The sequence below is a fragment of the Podarcis melisellensis genome (assembly GCF_964234715.1).
Source record: "Podarcis melisellensis genome assembly, chromosome: 1".
In the NCBI taxonomy this organism is placed as follows: Eukaryota; Metazoa; Chordata; class Lepidosauria; order Squamata; family Lacertidae; genus Podarcis; species Podarcis melisellensis.
In genome coordinates this window covers 61,811,055-61,829,880 of record NC_138528.1, presented here as the reverse complement: position 1 = coordinate 61,829,880, position 18,826 = coordinate 61,811,055, and the positions used below count along the sequence as shown (strand labels likewise).

Here is an 18,826-nt window from a genome sequence, read left to right as displayed (position 1 = left end):
TGGGTTAGCGGAGTCTGTAACCTGAAGCGTATGCAACCTGAAGTGTATGTAACCCGAGGTACCACTGTATTAATATAATATTCACATTGTTAACTTATTCAGCATAAAGGGGGGGGGGGAGAAATCCCTGTGAAATACCAAACACATTTCAACCCTTATGTTATCATGCTCAATGCCTAGTAGTAAGAAATCACAAATCCTCAAAAGTGCAATAAGTTCCTTTGAAGCATCCCAAATCTTCATACATACTAGAGGTTCCTGGGGATTTTGATGTGCGTTCAGTCATAGTGTCCAGATTACTTCTCCCTGTGCATAGAACAAACTTTGAAGCCACAGAGGCTGTTTCTTAGATGGTGTTAGATGAATTATGGCGCAGACGGGAGTGCCTCTTTCAGTTTTCCTGCAGTCCTCTCCTGTTGCAGCAGTTGGGATGATTGCAGAATACAGATTATGGCATTTTGCACAAACCAAAATGTCTCCGTGGGTTTGTGGGATGCAGATTTTGAATGTTATGACTGAAATACATTGTAATCCAGTGGGAGTTGTTGAGGTGGGGCATGGTAAATATCCAGATTAAATAAGATGATTTAATTAGGAATCAAATTTTGTGACATATGCAAATTTCTTCCTTTGGTTTCACCCCCCTCTTTGCAATTACAGCTACATGCTATGTGGTAACCTTAGGGTCTAATGAGATGTGATATTACATGAGACAGATGGATGCCAACAAGGCACAGAAAAGCAGGGCCCAAATTGGTCAAGCTTTTAACACTATGCCCCCTGCTTGCAAACTTGGTTTGAGGCCCATGGGCCTGATAACTACTTAACAAAAATAATCATGAAAATACTAATTCCATTAATGGCACCACATCTTGTTAGGCTTTTGCATCTCCTACTGGGAGAAAAGAGAAGTTGTTTCAGGAGTTGTGAGAAAAAGGTTCAGAAAACCCCTTTGCTACCTTCCCCTTCTGATGTTTCACCACACATTCCTCTATACATGTCCAACAGTGTTTCTCAACCTTGGGTCCCCAGATGTTGTTGGACTACAACTCCCATCATCCCTGAGCTCTGGCCTTGCTAGCTAGGGATGATGGGAGTTGTAGTTCAACAACATCAGGGGACCCAAGGTTGAGAAAGGCTGGCTTAGAAATACCAGTAAGTCCCATTGAGCTAAAATTGGTACAGGATTGTAACAATGATTTCTTTCTTGCTTTATTGGAATTCTAATGAATGATTCTTCATGTTTAGGCTGTCCAAATACACACAAAAATTACATTAACCTGATCTTGGCAATTTGTGTGCTATCGTTTTTTTTTGTTTTTGTTTTTTAACAAGATCTTTTTGAAATATTGGAGAGTTTGAAGTATTCTTTTAAAACAACAAGACCACAGCTCAGTGCAGCTCCTGGGAACTTGTGAACAGACCTCGCAAACAGGGACAAGGATTGCTGGAGGAGACGGAAGATAGTGAGCTTGTGTCTTTTGGAGTAAGGCTGCTTGCTTGCTTTTCTGAGCTTCTTAAAAGTTTGATAGATTGATAGCAGGCCTCAGGGACTGGCTGAGTGCTCTGTTAGAGGCTTGATTACTTTTCCTGATTACTTTTCTTTCATTGCAGACCTGAGGGAGTGTGTGGCTGATTGCTCTGTGGGAACACAGGATCTGAGGGGGAGGAGTTACAGCTGAGAGGAAACCAGGCTGAGGGAGGAGTTAGCAACCAGCAGCAGTCAAACTTAGCTCAGTGCAGATCCTAGGAGCTCGGGACCAGACCTCGCAAGCAGGGACATTTGCGAGGGAGTTTAGGGGGGAGTCCCAGAGTTCTGTCTTTTGGTGTGCATAGGACCAGAGACATGGAGGGTGAGGGAGCTGCTGCAGTGACCTGTAACACCTGTGCCATGTTTATCATTCTGCCAGAGAACAAGCAACAGTACACTTGTAGCAAGTGCAAGCTGGTTGTCTTGTTGGAAGAGAAGGTGCAGCAACTTGAGGCCCACCTAGCCACACCTCAAGCCAACAGGACAGAGTTAGTTGATAGAACTGAGTTGACTGAGATTGAGCACCAAGATAGATGGGGTGCCTCCAGGGTGGAGAAATATTGTGCATTGCAAGAGTCTAACCCCTGGAGGAATGTGACACATAGAAGTAAGACAGTCACAAACCACACTTTGTCATTAGAGTTGCAAAATCGCTTCCATGGTCTCACCTTGGACACTGATTCTGGGCCAGAGAGGCTAAGAGAGCTGTTGCCAACCTCAGAAGAGATGACGGTGGCTGTAAAAGGTACAGTGCACGGAATGATTATTGCCACACACACCCCTCCCCCCCCCAGGAGAAAGAGACAGGAGGAGATGGATTAGGAGGAGTCTTTTTCCATTCTTGATCTAACCCCATCAGATCCAAGGCTTCTGACCATGGATGAGTATGCTGATAATGTACTTGTTACGTGGAGACATGGAGTGTACTCATTAATGGTTCATTGTCACCCTGGAAAAAAAGTGACAAGTGGGATGCCGCAGGGTTCTGTCCTGGGCCCAATGTTGTTCAATGTCTTTATAAATGACTTGGGTGAAGGAATTGAGGGGATGCTCATCAAATTTGCAAATGACACCAAACTCTGGGGGGTAGCTAATGCTGCAGAAAACAGAATCAGAATTCAAAATGGCCTTAACAGATTGGAGAACTGGGCACAAGCTAACAAAATGAATTTCAGTAGGGACACCTGTAAGGTTTGCACTTAGGCAGAAATAACCAGATGAACAAATATAGGATGGGGGACACCTGTCCTACTAGGAGTACATGTGAAAAGGATCTCGGGGTCTTGGTGGACCACAAGCTTAACATGAGTCAACAGTGTGATGCAGCATAAAAAAAGCTAATGTTATTCTAGGCTGCATCAACAGAAGTATAGTGTCCAGATCAAGAGAAGTAATAGCACCACTCTATTCTGCTTTAGTCCGACCACACTTGGAATCCTGTGTCCAATTCTGGGCACCACGATTTAAGAAGGATGTTGACAAGCTGGAATGTGTGCAGCGCAGGGCAACCAAGGTGATCAAGGGTCTGGAAACTAAGCCTTATGAGGAGCACCTGAAGGAGCTGGGTTTGTTTAGCTTGGAAAAGAGGAGACTGAGAGGAGATATGATAGCCATCTTCAAATATTTTAAGGACTGTCACATGGAGGAGGCAGCATGTTTGTTTTCTCCTGCTCTGGAGGGTAGGATTCAAACCAATGGCTTCAAGTTGCAAGAAAGGAGATTCTAACTAAACATTCAGAAAAAAACTTTCTGACAGTAAGAGCATCCTCTTCCTCAAGATGCTTATACAGAGAAGGCATCATTTGGTGGTCAGTATACTGTGTGGTTAGAGTTCCACTTCATTACTGGAGATGTAGAGGATGAAAAACACAATCCCATTGTTCAGATGAGAGAAAAAGGTAGGATTCTTAACCTTTATCTAATTTTGTGTTGTGGATCTGTGGAAAGTTTGTTTATTGAATTCCAGGCTTTTATGTTTTCAAAGCCCTGTTGTAAATTACTTCCGTAGTTATTGCTCTGAAAACCCTTATAAACTTGCAGTATATCTTTTGTGCAGTGATTCCTAAGGTCATGCAACTGATGTCTTCTCTTCCCCCTCCACAGCCTACTGTTTCTTATGCCATGCTATAATCTGCATCTGTGGAACGTTGAGCACATAGGCGATTGCTTAATGGCTGGCATGCAGTAACACAAATACTAATAAGTCCTTTCACAACAGTGTTGCTCTGTGATCTTGTTGACGGCTTGACTGACACATGAATAGGGTACATTAGAGCTGGTTACTGTGTCCAAATGCAAGCTAAGACATTATGGTAGATAATAAAGAAGAACGGCATGGCATGTGAGTGAGGGGAAGCTGACATGTACCAAGAAACTTACTTCCTTTTGCATGAACAGACCTGAACTGTTTTTCTAAAGAAGCACACACCCTGCAAACATTACCAATGCTGTCTTAAAGATGTGATTCAGTAGACTATGAAAAGGAAGACTTTGCAGGACTGGTGGTGCAATATTTGAATATACAAAGGCATTTATTATCATTGGCAATGCATTGGTTTCGGAGAGCGGTGCCCTCAAAATGTTGGTGGACTACAGCTCCCATTATCCCTGACCATTGGTAGTATTCACAAGGACTGGAGGGCACTACATTGACTCAGAATGTGGTGTAATGGGTTACTGGACAGGGTGGAAGGTGAGAGATTCATGAAAGGGGACATGTCAGGGTGCCTTGGTGCTCTGAGTTCCTCTGAGTCCTCAGTTGCATTGTGGGAGCCCAAGCCTCTTAGAATAGTTCTTCCCAGGGTCTTGGTCAGGTGGGATCCTAAGAATAAAAGGGCCTTTCCTCAATGGAGAGACACCATTGGACCCAACACAGTGATACGTAAAAGGTTTTTTGGTTTTTTTCCTGGAGTGAGTGGTAGGTGAATTGGAAAGCAGATTTATTTAAAATATTTATAACCCAATTTTCCTAAAGAATAATCAAAGGTCGTTAACAATATGATTATTAAAACAATGAAACATTAAAATTTGAATTACAAAGCCTGAGCTGCATAAAACAAGAAACCCAGAACATAATCGATAAAAAGCAGGCTGCAGAGAGCAAAACAAATGCTATTCAATGCTGTTTATGTAAAAAAACACAAAAAACCACCTTTAAAGTGATATTGCAGTATTTAAAAATAAATCTCATGGGTTTTCTTCTGCTTTGGATTTGTCCCTCGTTCTTGTTTATAATTCCACCCCAGGGTTGGCGTCCTTGTGCTGGAACACACCCTCTCATTTTTGCTATATAACTTGCTTCACAGCCAAGGCAATTATGGCATAAAACAGTAGCTTTGGAAGTGAAGTAATGTGTCTCTTAAAAGATAATTGCTGACCTCTTACTATCCAGAATGTAATACTTGTCTGCAGCTGGGGGTTTTTTGTTTTGTTTTTAAGTTGCTTGGCTGAAAACTTTGTCAGTATGTCTTGCAAGAAAATATTATTACAAGTGAGAAGTTTGGAGGCCTTGGTTGAAATGGGCACCAAATACTCCCTGTGTTACCTTTATTTCAGTTGCCTTATCCAGATGGAAGATGTATGGGAAAAGATTGTCTTTGAGATGGCATCAAAATGTTTGTGTGTATTTTATATTTGTTAATTTATTCTGTTCCAATTTGCCCATCATTCGAATCCCTGGACAGTTCACCCCCTCCCATGATTAAAGCAATAAAAATACATACTAAAATTTTAAACTATATATTAAATACGATGTGATATAGTCGATGAACTATCTTCAGTATTGCTGGTGTTCATTGGGTAGGAAATCTTTTTGGCCTGATGGGCAAGATCTGTATCTGTCAGGTGATTGACGTGTGGACTGTCCCAGTTGCTTGTGAAAGTTTCTTGCCCAGCACTTTTAAAGTGTCAGGCAAACCAGCTGGATGTCACACACTTGGGAACCAAATTACAAGGGGCTTTGCCAGCCCTGTGCTTTCCAACTACCAAGCATAGGCTTGGCAAAGCGGCCTTCTTCTGTCCTCCCATGGGGAACTTGGCATCACAGTTGATCCATCAAGTTTACACTTCAGCCCTGTGTTTCTGTACAGATCAGGTGCACAAGGAACCAGGTTGCGTAACTGATCACATACGAATCAGCTGTGAAGCAGGTGGCTGTGGTTTGCGGGAAATGGCCTGCAGCTCAGATGTTCCACACCCCTGCATTAATAGGTGGAGAGGTATATTTTTGTCAGCGTTAAGAGGTTAATATCATTGGTGCTAGTCATATACCTTTTAGGGTAGGGAGTTCCACTGACCAGGCACCACCACAGAGGTCTTTTTTGGTGTCGGATGAGAACAACTTTCTCAAATAATTTTTCTGTACAGGCAATGCTTAATTAACACCTGATTTCTTTGCATGGTGTCTGCAATTGTTGATTTAGTCCACAGTTGGTACTGATCAACTTAAGTTAAGTTAACTTAACCAACTATAAAGATCAAGTTTGCGCTGTAAGTGACCTTATGGCTGTACAAATAGGACCTCAACAGTTGGCGATATGTGTCTCTTCCTGTTATTGTTGTCATTTAGTTGTGTCCAACTCATTGTGACCCCATGGACCAGAGCACGCCAGGCACTCCTGTCTTCCACTGCCTCCCGCAGTTTGGTCAAACTCATGTTCATAGCTTCAAGAACACTGTCCAACCATCTCGTCCTCTGTCGTCTCCTTCTCCTTGTGCCCTCCATCTTTCCCAACACCAGGGTCTTTTCCAGGGTGTCTTCTTTTCTCATGATGTAGCCAAAGTATTGGAGCCTCAGCTTCACGATCTGTCCTTCCAATGAGCACTCAGGGCTGATTTCCTTCAGAATGGATAGGTTTTATTTTCTTGCAGTCTATGGGACTCTCAAGAGTCTCCTCCAGCACGATAATTCAAAAGCATCAATTGTTCGGCGATCAGCCTTCTTTATGGTCCAGTTTTCCCATACATCACTACTGGGAAAACCATAGCTTTAACTATACAGACCTTTGTCGGCAAGGTAATGTCTCTACTTTTTAAGATGTATAGGTTTGTCATTACTTTTTCCCCAAGAAGCAGGCATCTTTTAGTTTCGTGACTGCTGTCACCATCTGCAGTGATCATGGAGCCCAAGAAAGTAAAATCTCTTCACTGCCTCCATTTCTTCCCCTTCTATTCACCAGGAGGTGATGGGGCCAGTGGCCATGATCTTAGTTTTTTTCATGTTGAGCTTCAGACAATATTTTGTGCCCTCCTCTTTCACCCTCATTAAAAGGTTCTTTAATTCCTCCTCACTTTCTGCCATCAAGGTTGTGTCATCTGCATACCTGAGGCTGTTGATATTTCTTCCGGCAATATTAATTCCGGCTAGGGATTCATCCAGCCCAGCCTTTTGCATGATGAATTCTGCATATAAGTTAGATAAGCAGGGACACAATATACAACCTTGTAGTACTCCTTTCCCAAATTTGAACCAATCCGTTATTCCATATCCAGTTCTAACTGTAGCTTCTTGTCCCACATAGAGATTTCTCAGGAGACAGATGAGATGATCAGGCACTCCCATTTCTTTAAGAAATTGCCATAGTTTGCTGTTTCCTGTTATTAGAATGATTTGATGTCATGTGCAAATCGTTAATTTTACATGGGATAGATTCTGCCCAGAACTGTTAACTGTATTAATGTGTGACAGTCATATTTGACCTAATTTCATCCCAAATGGAAAGCACCTTAGATAGATTTGCTCCATTAAGTTTTGTAAAGTTTTGTTACATCATATCATCATAACAGAGATAGGAGCTTGTGTCCAGACCTGACTTTCATATGCAAGGTATTGTGTTAGTCCAATATTTTTCCCCCCTAGTAGAGGATTTTATTCAAATACAGACAACTGCCTAATTCATTTTGTAAATGTTATAATTAAATAAACCTGTGGCAGAGGGCCCAGATCTTGAAAATGGCTAAATGAAACTTGCAGTATTAATTTCTGTGATCAGGCAGCAAACAGGTTAAGCTTGCTTAGAAAATTCTCTGCAGAGGTTTAAAGGTGCTTTGTTGAAACATGATGATCATCAGCAAAACCTTTTTTCTCTTTAAACGATCACACTTACAGGAAATAAATTTAGATGATTAAGTGGGGAACACAATATTTGGACACTTTCTAAAATTTGAAGAGTTGGGGGGAAAAGGTTTAAAGTTATGTGGGTTTTTTAATTCTTTCTGAAAACTGGCAGAAGCTGCTTTGGGCTTCTTTTTCCACACTTGCACAGACACTTTTTACAGACACTGTGCTTTTTACAGTTCCAATCTCCTGCTTATGGCACGTTTTAGCAGGAAGGCATTGGTTCACGGTAGTATGTAAAAAAAAAAATGGCTATATAATGCTAGCTCCACTGAAGGCTATCAAAGTTCCATTATTTTACTGGAGATGTTGTTATCAATGCATCTGGGCACTTGAGCAGAAACTGGGGCACACTTACCGTAATCATGCAGCCTTTTTATTTGAACCATTTAAATTATGAATATTGGATTGGTTGCACACACAAAACGCGCGCGCACGCACACACACAATGGGGAACCTCAGCCCCAGGGACTGAATATGGCCCTGGTCCTTGGAAGTCTCTCCAGGCCACACTCCTTACCAGCCTTGTTTTGTAACCTTCAGTGTTATTGCCTGACTGTAAGGTGTTCTTGAACTTTGTTAATGCCTCTTACTTGCATGGATGGGCGATCGAGAAGGGGTGTGGTGAGATTAAGTACTAGCTACAGCCTACTGTATAAAGGTAACATTGTCGTTTCTTTTTCCATCCACTTCTACCTCTGGCCCTTCCCTTCACTAGTATGTGGCCCCTGGAAGATTTCCAAGAAGGGAATGCATCCTTCCCTTCCACAATGTGGGAAAAGGTTCCAAACTGTGGCCCCACCAGTATTTCCCATTCCAGGAATCAGCTTGTTCTCCAGCCAGAGTGTGGAATCTTTGTCCCTCCCTCCATATACAGTGGGAGTAATTCATATTTCCCTGTGTAGTCTTGCATTTCCAGCAGTTTTCCCACTGCAGCTTCGTGTTCTGGATGGTAAACTCCATTAAGCATCCTTGGCATGTGCTCAGTCTATAAAATGAAGTCAGTCTTGGCCACTGCTTCAACTGTTTTACTAGGATCATTTCAGGGCTGTGGAATCCCTAGCCAGTCTACAAGCGAGATCAGCCAGGTGTTTCTAATTCTCATACTGAGTTTTAGAAAGTGTATGTGTGGGTGAAAGAACAAGCAAATTGATAGAGAAAATTCTTTTTGATTAGCATTTTTGGCAGGACTGGAACATTTTGTTGGGCTTTAAATGCTGATTTTCTCAAATAGAGCAGGTTAGACAAAATTTTAAATGCCAGTCAGGATTCAACAAATTTTGATTGGCCAGCCATTATTTGTCCTAATCACAAATATTGTCCATCTCCTGCCTATGCTCCCTTTTTCCTCTGTGGCATTTGCATAGCCTCCTGATGGCTGTAATTGTGAGGGGGGAAGCAGAGTTCTGTTTGAAGAGTATCTCAACATGCACATGTTCTGTTGGAGAGCGTCACAGAGTTGTGACGAGGAATTTAAGCTTAGGCCGGCTGCAATAAATATTTTCATGTACTTTTCTGATCATATTTTTGTTGTATGTCTATGGCTGTGTCTTCTTTTCCTCACCTCAGGGGTGGAGAACCTGTGGCCTTCCAGATCTCATTGAACTACAACTCCTGTCATCCTTCACCATTAGCTGGGCTGATGGGATTTGGAATTCATCAAAAAAATTAGAGGGCCAACATTTGCCATTCTTGCCTACTGTAACCTTACCTTAGCTAGGTACGTTCATGGGCCAATCCAATGCCAAATGCTGAACTGAGATGCCATATCTGTTTCCAGCATTGGAGGACACCCATCACCAAGCTACCAAACCAGGTGGACAAGTTGGCAGTAATGTTCCAGTTATTCTTTAAAACTAAGCACCAGCACTTAAAGAAGAGATAGAAGGAAAATATGCCATCATCCATTCTCTCCCAGCACATGCAACATACCCCCCCCCCCACTCCTACCTTTGAAATTATCCTGAAGAACAGCTAATGTCCTTCTGTGGACATTCAGTTTCTGTTCCCTACCTACTGTAGGTAATTATTACTGCTCAGTTGCTTAAGCACTCTTAAGTAATGACAGGTGCTTGTGTTGTACCATGTAGAATGATTCTTATGAAAGATTAAAAGCCCACAGGTGTTCATGCATAGCTCATGTGTTGTATACTGGCACCATGTAATTAAATGTAATTGCTGAACATTCTAAGCTAGATCTAGATATTTTTAAAAAATGAACTGCCGTGGCATATTGAAAAAAGGTTTTGTCTTCATTTTTTACCTCCTCTCCAATCATACCTAAAAGGAACGCCTCGGGTATTTTAGGAAAGTTATACTTCAATACTTCACTTATGAGCAATATAACAAATCCCATATTACTTGTGAATGTAGGACAGGACCATTTATTTTTCAGTTGTAATGATCTTATTTTTTAGTATTGCTTTTTGATCTGATCTAAGTAAATTATCACTTATTGTTTAGAGAAAGTATGCCTCAACTCCTCATTCATTCCTTGGTTTTTTCCGCCCATGAAATGATTTGCTATGTTTTTAAACTTCTCATTAAAAAGGGCTAATGCTATTGATTGGGGGGTTGCTTTTTAAACCAGGCCCCTTACTTACCTGGGATCCATTAATAGGCTATACCAGCTACCTTGATAAACTAACATCCTATCTTGAAAGCAGAGAATGTTATATATGAACTAAAGTATTGAGATGATCTGCCCCTCAATTAATTCTGGGGAAAATAACGCTGGCTTTGCTGTCTTGCTAAGAATTTGTTTCCTACATACTTTACACATAAACTTAATTTTTTACATATTTCACATATAGGAAACTATGTTTTAACGTATGTTGAACTTCATGTGATTTTAAGCATCTTTAAAACTACAAATTATGGTGATGTTGTCCTGGACTTACTGACCTTTGTTCAAGCTTTACTACTGATCTTATGTGGTGTTTAGATTTTATTATGAAATACTGAAAGAAAAAAAAGAGGGTGCAAGTAAGAGCCAGATAGTATTTAACACAATCTGGAGAGAAAGAGCAAACACTTCAGCTTGTGCAGAGCTTCTCCTTTCAGTGTTATATAATTAATTGCACCATCTTTATGAAATGTTGTCCTTCATGGAGATTTTCCGGGTTTACAATGTGAACTGGTGTCATCTTGTATGCTCTCTTCTGCATTTTAGGAAAAAATTCCATTATGAAACTTAAACCTTCCCATTTGCAAGACGACAGCTGAAAACATAGAACCCCTTTGAACAGTCATAATAAAGGAGACAGATAAATGTTTGTGCTTTTTCAACTGTTCCTATCCCGTTGCAAAATAAGTAGCTGTTTTAGGTTTCCGGTTTTGTTTTAAAGTTAACGTTTAGAGACAGGTGGTGTTAAAATAATGTGGAGACATAATACCAGTAAGGCATAAAATACCAGATTAAATACAGCTGCTAATCTCAAATACGTTGGTTTTTTAAGTAAAAATGAAGACCCTTTGATACCAGGCTTATCTGTGATTGCCCAGGGTGGTTGACTGGCTTTAATTTCGGTCTCCTTGGTGGGATGTTCAGTGCAGTCAAAAGAGAGGTCAGGATATAGTGGTAGATCTCTGGCTGATTTGCAGTAGATCACTGAGGATTTCTGACTCCTACTTTAATGATAGCAAACCACCACCACCACCCCCGTCCCCATAAGGCTGCTGAAACTAAGCAAGCTTGAGAGGAAGTGAAGAATGGTTTTTTTGTGTGAAAGGACTGTGAGCTCACATCTGGAACTGAGAACAAAATCCCGGGCTGAGATACACACAAGAGGTGTCCTGTTCCTTAATTCTTAGTATACACCCACCCAGCCCCTTCCTATGCCACTTGGATACAGCTGGTGGACACTTGGTTTTCTAGGGAAAAGACAAGTAGATCCCTTAAACTTGAAGTTCACCCACCCCTTCCTTTGTGAATTCTTAAACAACACAGTGATAAACCCCCCACAAAAATTATTGCATGAAGGATGTGAGAAATATCCTGAGTTCTTATTACTTAAAAGAAAGTAGTCTTCCAGCATTCCTAGAATCAGGATCAAGGCAAATAATTTGCCAAACCATATAGTTTCAGGGAGTGTCCACCAAAGTGCACTCTTAATTTGTCGGATCAAGATAGCTCTTCCTGCGGTTGTTCTTCTGTTGTGTCGAGTTTGGTTGTATGAGATGTGGGTGCATCAGCACTGCTGCACCTCATACCATCCCAAGATCATTTGAATTATTTCCCACTTGAATCCAACCTAATCTTGCTCCAGCTACTGCTTTATAGTTGGAGAATATGTAGGATGGGAAGCTAGAGAAAGTCAGGCAACAGCACTTCTCAAAAGGGTGTGAACAAGTTGTACCTGATCCAGTTGCTGGTGTGCTTGTTGCATTTGAGGGCAGTTGCTACCAGTATTTGGTCTGTGAACCCTAGAAAGAAAACGTGTCTCTGACCTGCTTGCAAAGTGTCAGTTGTCATTAGATTCACCAACCCACTTGTGGATAGGTTTTTCCCTCCCATGTTCAGTATAAGCCAGAAGGTAACAGCTGGCACTTTTCAGCAGTAAGGCAGGCCAACCAGTGTCAGCTATACTGTTAGTTCCAGCTTTAGCTGTCAAGACCAAAGATAGGATTCACACGTATCTCCACCTCCCACTTACAAAATGGAGGTGCTGCTGCCTGCTTCACTTTCTTTCTTGAAATAGCACAGAGAAGGCAGAATATCCCCAGAACCATACTAGAGGGTCCTCAGGGCTGATGTAAGCTACAGTGAGGGGGGAGAGGTATTTGACTCCTTGCTAAATTTGCCCGTTTGCCCTCTGACGAAGAAATGACCAGTCCATAATTTTAATGGTAGGTCTATTGTAGCTGTGAGAGACAGAATAACAACAGGAAAGCCCCCCCAAAAAACCCAGATGTGCCTTTGTTTCAATTCACGCTCATTGATGTTGGACCATCACATGAATAACAGCATGTTAGGCACATGATGTTGCTCGGCTTGAACCTTTGTATATTTTACTATGCACATCAATTCTAGTTTATTCCCACAGTAAGGGAGCTGCCATTTTCAGATGCTGATAAAAGAGCTTCTTGTTCTCTCTACTGTTGCCCTGGGGAACCCTTTAATGGAAGCCTGAATTAATTTTGAGGCTGTGTTCTAACATTTGCTCTAGGTGGTTGATTATATAGCTAATTGTACTTGGTTTAATAAAAGAAACAAGTAATTTAAAAGATAAGACTCTCCTGATTACCTTTTTTATTGCCAACAATGTATTTTGTTCAATCAAGAAATTTATTTAAAATTGTTAGGATTTTTTTATGGTCTGTGTTTAAGGGAATAGATTTATAAGATGAGTGAGTGAAGAATATTTCATTAGGCAAGGTATCTAGAATCAAATCAGTGAATAGTATTAGCTTCTCTCTTGCCTCTGAGGTATTCCTATTAAAACTGCTACCATGACTCAATGTTGTGTGAACTGTCGCCTATTAATTTGAACCTTAAATCTCACAAACCAATCCTTTCAAAGTAGCTTTTCTTGAACCATGTCATAAAATGGTATTTCAAACTACTTGCTCAATGGCGAGTATGGCCCACCAACCATTTACCAATGGACTAACTCCACCATGTCACTTTCAAATGTTGGTTCCCCTCAATTGCACTAAAATTTTGACTTTTTTCTGCTGCTCTATGGAATTATAGAGTGCCTTTTTACAATTATTCTGCTAAGCAGTTTTGTACTGTTTCTGTGAAAAAGCTGTTTCTATTCCACTCAAATTGGGACTGCATTCCATTCTCCTGTGTGAGTTAGACATAGACTACAAAGGGTTTATGGAACCATCTAGTTGAGGAAGCAGTGCAGCCTGATGAGTGAAATTGCATGTTCATGGCACTTTGGAGGAAGAGCTGAGTTGTGACTTTAGATGCACTTAGAACCATAGAATTGTAGAGGTGAATGAGACAACAAGGATCGTCCAGTGCAACCCCCTGCAATGCAGGAATCTTTTGCCCACAGTGGGGCTCAAAACCACAACCCTGAGATTTAGAGTCATTCTCTACCAACTGAGCTATCCCTCATGGACCTTTACTTAATGGGTTAAGTGTCTCGTAAATATGCTAAGAGTACAGCTTGCCAAGGAACTGGCCACCTTTAAAAAAAATTGATTGAAACTGGTTGTTGCCTGAGACCGTTAAATAAACGATGAAGTTGCTATAAGCTTATTAATTGGTCATTCTGACATGAGGAAGGATCAGTTTATATAACATTACAGAGGATTGCGGCTCCTATAATAGAAGTATAAAAGTCATGTGTGCAAGGCGGAGATCAGGGCGGATTTTGGCACTGCTTTATATGAAGTTAGGCATCCCTACAATAAAAATTGTGCATCCCTCACAACTGATGTGTTTTGCCTTTGAGGCTCTGGTGCTTTTTGTACCAAATTTTCAAAAGTAAAATATGACTCTGGCTTTATGGCTGTGACATAAAATTCCCAAAAGTTATAAGGATTGGTAAGGCAAGTAAGGTAATGTGTCTTCCTCCTCTCTCCTTTCTCTATCGTTTCTTTTGGTTGCCTTTCTCGTTCCGCACCCACGCTAGAATCTTGGTGTCCAGCCAGTCCCAATCAAAGTTAGCCCAAACAATCCAATTTGTAAACCCAGTGAGCTCTCCAGATGCTCATTTATTTGTTGAAAATCAGGGCCAAACCTGCCACTTCAGATATTTTCTTGTTTGCTGTTCAGAAGTTATTTGCAATATTTGGCAAAGTATCTTCCATTCTTTACTGAATAAACTCCTTTGCAACTCTAGATGCACTCTAAACATAGTGTTACAAAAGCCAAAATAAATGTCTCTTCTGGCTGATGAGCACCAGACAACTTATCCTGTTTGCTGATATGTCAAATTCTATCAGGCAACTTTAATACCTTTATATCTAAAGTATGAAACTGGCAGTAATATGGCAGATGGTATGTGTTTGTTTGAACCAGGCAGCTAGATAATTTGATTCTATGTATGTAACTAGAGATTTTTTGGGGGGAAATTGTTTATTCCCTTGGATTTTATAATAAATACCACTGCTTCTGTGACAACTAGTTAAAACAAACCGTCCTAAGGTAATAAAACTGAATTCTGGTAGTAAAGATGACACTGCCATGGTCAATACAAACTCCATTCTTCACAACAATAATTTTGTTTTGTACAACCCTATAAAAACCTGGGAATAACTCTTGTACAGTATACACATCCACCGTAGTAATGCGAAAGGAGAAAGTGCAATAGAGGTATAGGTTAAGAAGTGAGCAGATGAGAGTAGATAAGAATTTTAAAAAACAAAATAGAAATAACTTAAGTGGATTTGATTCTAGCCAAACTTCTCATGTTCTTTTTTTTTAAGATTGAAGCAAAGCAGTGCATGGTTTTTGAGAAACATTTCACACCCAAAAGTAAATATTTTTGAAATGCTCTGGGTCATCATCCTTTTTTCTTTGTCTTCTCCACTTCAGCTGCTCTAAACAGACCTCTGATAGAGCAGGTAATGGTTCTGTATAAAGAAAAATACTCTTCAGAGTTGTGCTTTCAGCAAGCTGTAAGAGGAAACAAACAAATTGCCCTGCATACCTATCATGTAAGCACTTGCCTGCATTTGTTCATGGGCTGAAATTGAAATCTGCTTAAAACTATTACCTTGAGGACTTTTTTTATAGGTTTTGCAGGAACGTATGACTGTGGTAGAGCTGAGGCATGTTCCTGCTATTCTTGTCAGCTGTCCCAGAAGCCTCATTTGCCGGAGGGGTTTTATTTTATCAGGTCTGAATGCATTCATTGATAGTTGTGCTTTTCTCTCTCTCAAGCAGACAGTATGCTTGAATGCTGGGTGGTCACATTTGAATTTTTTATTTTTTTAATTTTTTTACTGCTGCTAGTAGTACAAGAGTAGCTTTAATAGAATGCATAGAGTTTATGTGCACACTGTTGTGACTACTGCCCAAAGAATACAAAGGGTGTTGTAGTTCTGTGAAGGGACAGAGTCCATATAGGCAACCATCTTGGGCACCCATTTAAGAAATAAAGGATGCATTTAACCACACATTTTACCCCACTTCTGCATCTGATGATGTTTGCCACTTGGCAGGAAGATACAGACAAACAGGTTACCCAAGGATGAGTGAAATATTGGGCTCCAAGTATCTTCTCCATGTATTTATATACTACGTTTATATCTACCTTTCCTCGGAGGAGCTCGGGTACATGGTTCTCTTCGTATTTCCCCCTCTCAAATCCACCTGTGATCTGTAAGAGATGGTGACTGTCCCAAGGTCATCCAGGGAGCTTATTGGCTAAGTGAGGATTTGAACCCTGGTCTCACAGGTCCTACTCCAGCATTTGAACCACTACACCACACTGTCTTTCCACACCACACTGACTCTAACCTGTTCCCATATGATAGTGGGAACCAGCTTGTTTTCTGTTATGGGTGTGGTGAGTGCTGAGGTTTGAAAGCACCTTTTCATGGTGTCAGCTATGCCATGCCCTTTTTCAGGATACTCCATTCAGTTACCCCTCACTTTCCCCCCACCTCCCCAATATTCCATGCCCACTGAGCATGCTCAGTTCTTATTAGGTGGTTCTGTTTGGTGTTTTCAGGTTCCCCCAAGCCTTCTGATACATTCCTGCTGCTGTCTTATCTTTATAAACACTGGTACAGTGGTACCTCGGGTTACAAACACTTTGGGTTACAGACTCCACTAACCCGGAAGTAGTACCTTGGGTTAAGAACTTTACTTGAGGATGACAACAGAAATCGTGTTCTGGCGGCGCGGTGGCAGCGGGAGGCCCCATTAGCTAAAGTGGTACCTCAGGTTAAGAATGGTTTCAGGTTAAGAACGGACCTCCGGAAGGAATTAAGTTCATAACCAGAGGTACTACTGTACATGGAGAATGAGTTTGGCTATTGGTATATACATCTGGAGCATGACTTTTAATACAGGCATGACCTTTAATACAGGTTTAAATATTTAATAGGAAAAATATTGATTTTGTGTAATATACTAGATTCTCTCTGGAAACAATTTTCACACTATCGAGTTTTGAAACATTTAGCTTTCATTTCTTTCCCCCATGTGACCTTTTTATTCTCACAGTAGACTTAATTCGATTTGTGTTCTAGAAATGCTACTTACGGTAATTGGCACATTTTGTTCACACAGCAATGCTTTTTCTTCTCCTGTTTTTTCTAGGGATATCAGTATGAACAATATAACAAGGTTACCAGAAGATGCATTCAAGAATTTTCCTTACCTTGAAGAGTTGTGAGTATTGAATCTAACCTGCTTTTGTGGCATGGGGTGTGAGTAAAGGTTGTCTGAGAAATGCATGTAAAAGTAAATAGTGATATGCGAATCAACTGGGAACAAAGAAGGCATTGTACTTAATAGTTTTAAAAAATCCTATATGTGCTTCAAAGCCAGGATGCTATTTACATGGAACCTTTTTTATAGTAATTATTTTAATTGTGATTGCAGTGATGACATAGGCTTAATTACAGTGCTATCCAAAGATAACACAGGGACTATGCAATTACCACTGTTTTAAATGGAGCTATGCTAGACTGATTGCATAGCTTTTATAAAATGTGCTATAGTTACTGTGGTTCCCACCAGCCTAGGTTGGGACAAGTACTGTGTATGTGTGTGTGTGTGTGTGTGTGTGTGTGTGTGTGTGGTGTGTAAAGGTTGGGAAGTGTTGAGAAAGTGAGACTTTGTGAGAAACAACCAGATGTGCTCATTAAATGCATCCCATTTCCTTAAATGTTTCATGTGAAAGGGTATTCCTCACTCATGGCCCCAACTGAACATAAATGAGAAGGGGTTTGAGAATGTGGACGTGAACGTGGACATAACAGGCAATGAAGTAGCAAGGAAAAAAATGCTTAAAGTAGAAAACCCTGTGACATATTGTATCTTCTTTCACTCCATTAAAATGGATTTAATAATAATTTAATAATTCCTCAACAGTAGTGTGGCACACTCAAAGCATACTGAGAGTGCTTTTCTTTTTCTTTTTAAAGACAAATTTAAGTTGAAAACCCTGGGAATCTCTCAGAGATTAGGGTAGTGCCTATATTCTTTTTCAGGCAGATGTGGTTAGCTTGTGCCCCTTCAGTCATTGTTGGGCTTGCTGGCAGGGGCTGATGGGAGATGGAGTCCAACAACTTCTCGAGTTCTCCATCTGGAGGTCCAAAGGTTACCTACCCGGTTTTAAATGATTGCTCAAATATGACCCAGTAGAACAGTTGCATGCAAGTTTATAGAATATTAATAGTACTACAACTTGATTCAGAATAATGCCATTTAATGCAATAATCTTAAATATTGGTTGTAGCTGCTACTGTTTAATTGTAAATAGCCTCAAAATAAAATGCACAAGGATGGTAATTGGCTACATGAGAATGTGAGCAGGGAGATCCTTGATGCAAACATTTCTTTGGCAATGTTTTGCAAGGTAGGTGGCCATAGACAAGCCATTGTCTTCAGTCCTAGTCCCTGTCCCAGAATATAGAGAAGATGATACTCCTTGCAGAGTGTTGCAACATACCATGAAAAAAACTAATAATAAGTGGAACACTTCAAACATCCTAACAGCACTATATAATTGCTAAGTTAATAAATAATAGACATTTATTAATATTAAAGGAGACAGGTTATACCAGGTACTTTATATAATAGATTGAAAACTGTGTTGCATGTTTTATTTTATATATAAATATTTCTATATAAATATTTGCTGTATAATATGTTGGTGTCCATCTCCTCAGGTGTTTCTATATGTTTAAAATAAATAAGCAACTCTTTGAATGACTTACATTCATCTCTCCCCACCCCCACCTCTGCCTATAAGTACAAAGCAATAAAACCAAACTATGTGGGTGTTTCAGTCTTTATGTAACTTCTGTAAACTTGGGGTGTGTCTTGAGATGAGGAGCCGAAAGGCAGAACCTTTAGCCACTATATACTTGGAACTCCATTGCACAATACCCAAAGTATCTTTATTGCAAACTGTAATGATAGTGCTTAGGAAGAAGAAGAAGAAAAAGCATAGAAAAGTTTTCCATTTTATTATGGGACTGAGAAATCCTGATTTAATTTATTACTTGCCTTTCTGGTGCAACATTCTAACATATTTCTGTTC

At 40.4% G+C, this 18,826-nt stretch overlaps 1 protein-coding gene across 2 annotated transcripts in view; it reads left to right on the top strand.

The window, feature by feature from the left end:
- LGR4 (leucine rich repeat containing G protein-coupled receptor 4) overlaps positions 1 to 18,826 on the top strand; it is an 82,282-nt gene that overhangs the window by 22,460 nt on the left and 40,996 nt on the right. For both annotated transcript variants that reach the window (XM_081882800.1, XM_081882799.1), the window contains exon 2: positions 16,876 to 16,947. In XM_081882800.1, coding sequence (XP_081738926.1) covers positions 16,876 to 16,947 — 72 coding nt within the window. The remainder of the gene's footprint in view (positions 1 to 16,875; positions 16,948 to 18,826) is intronic.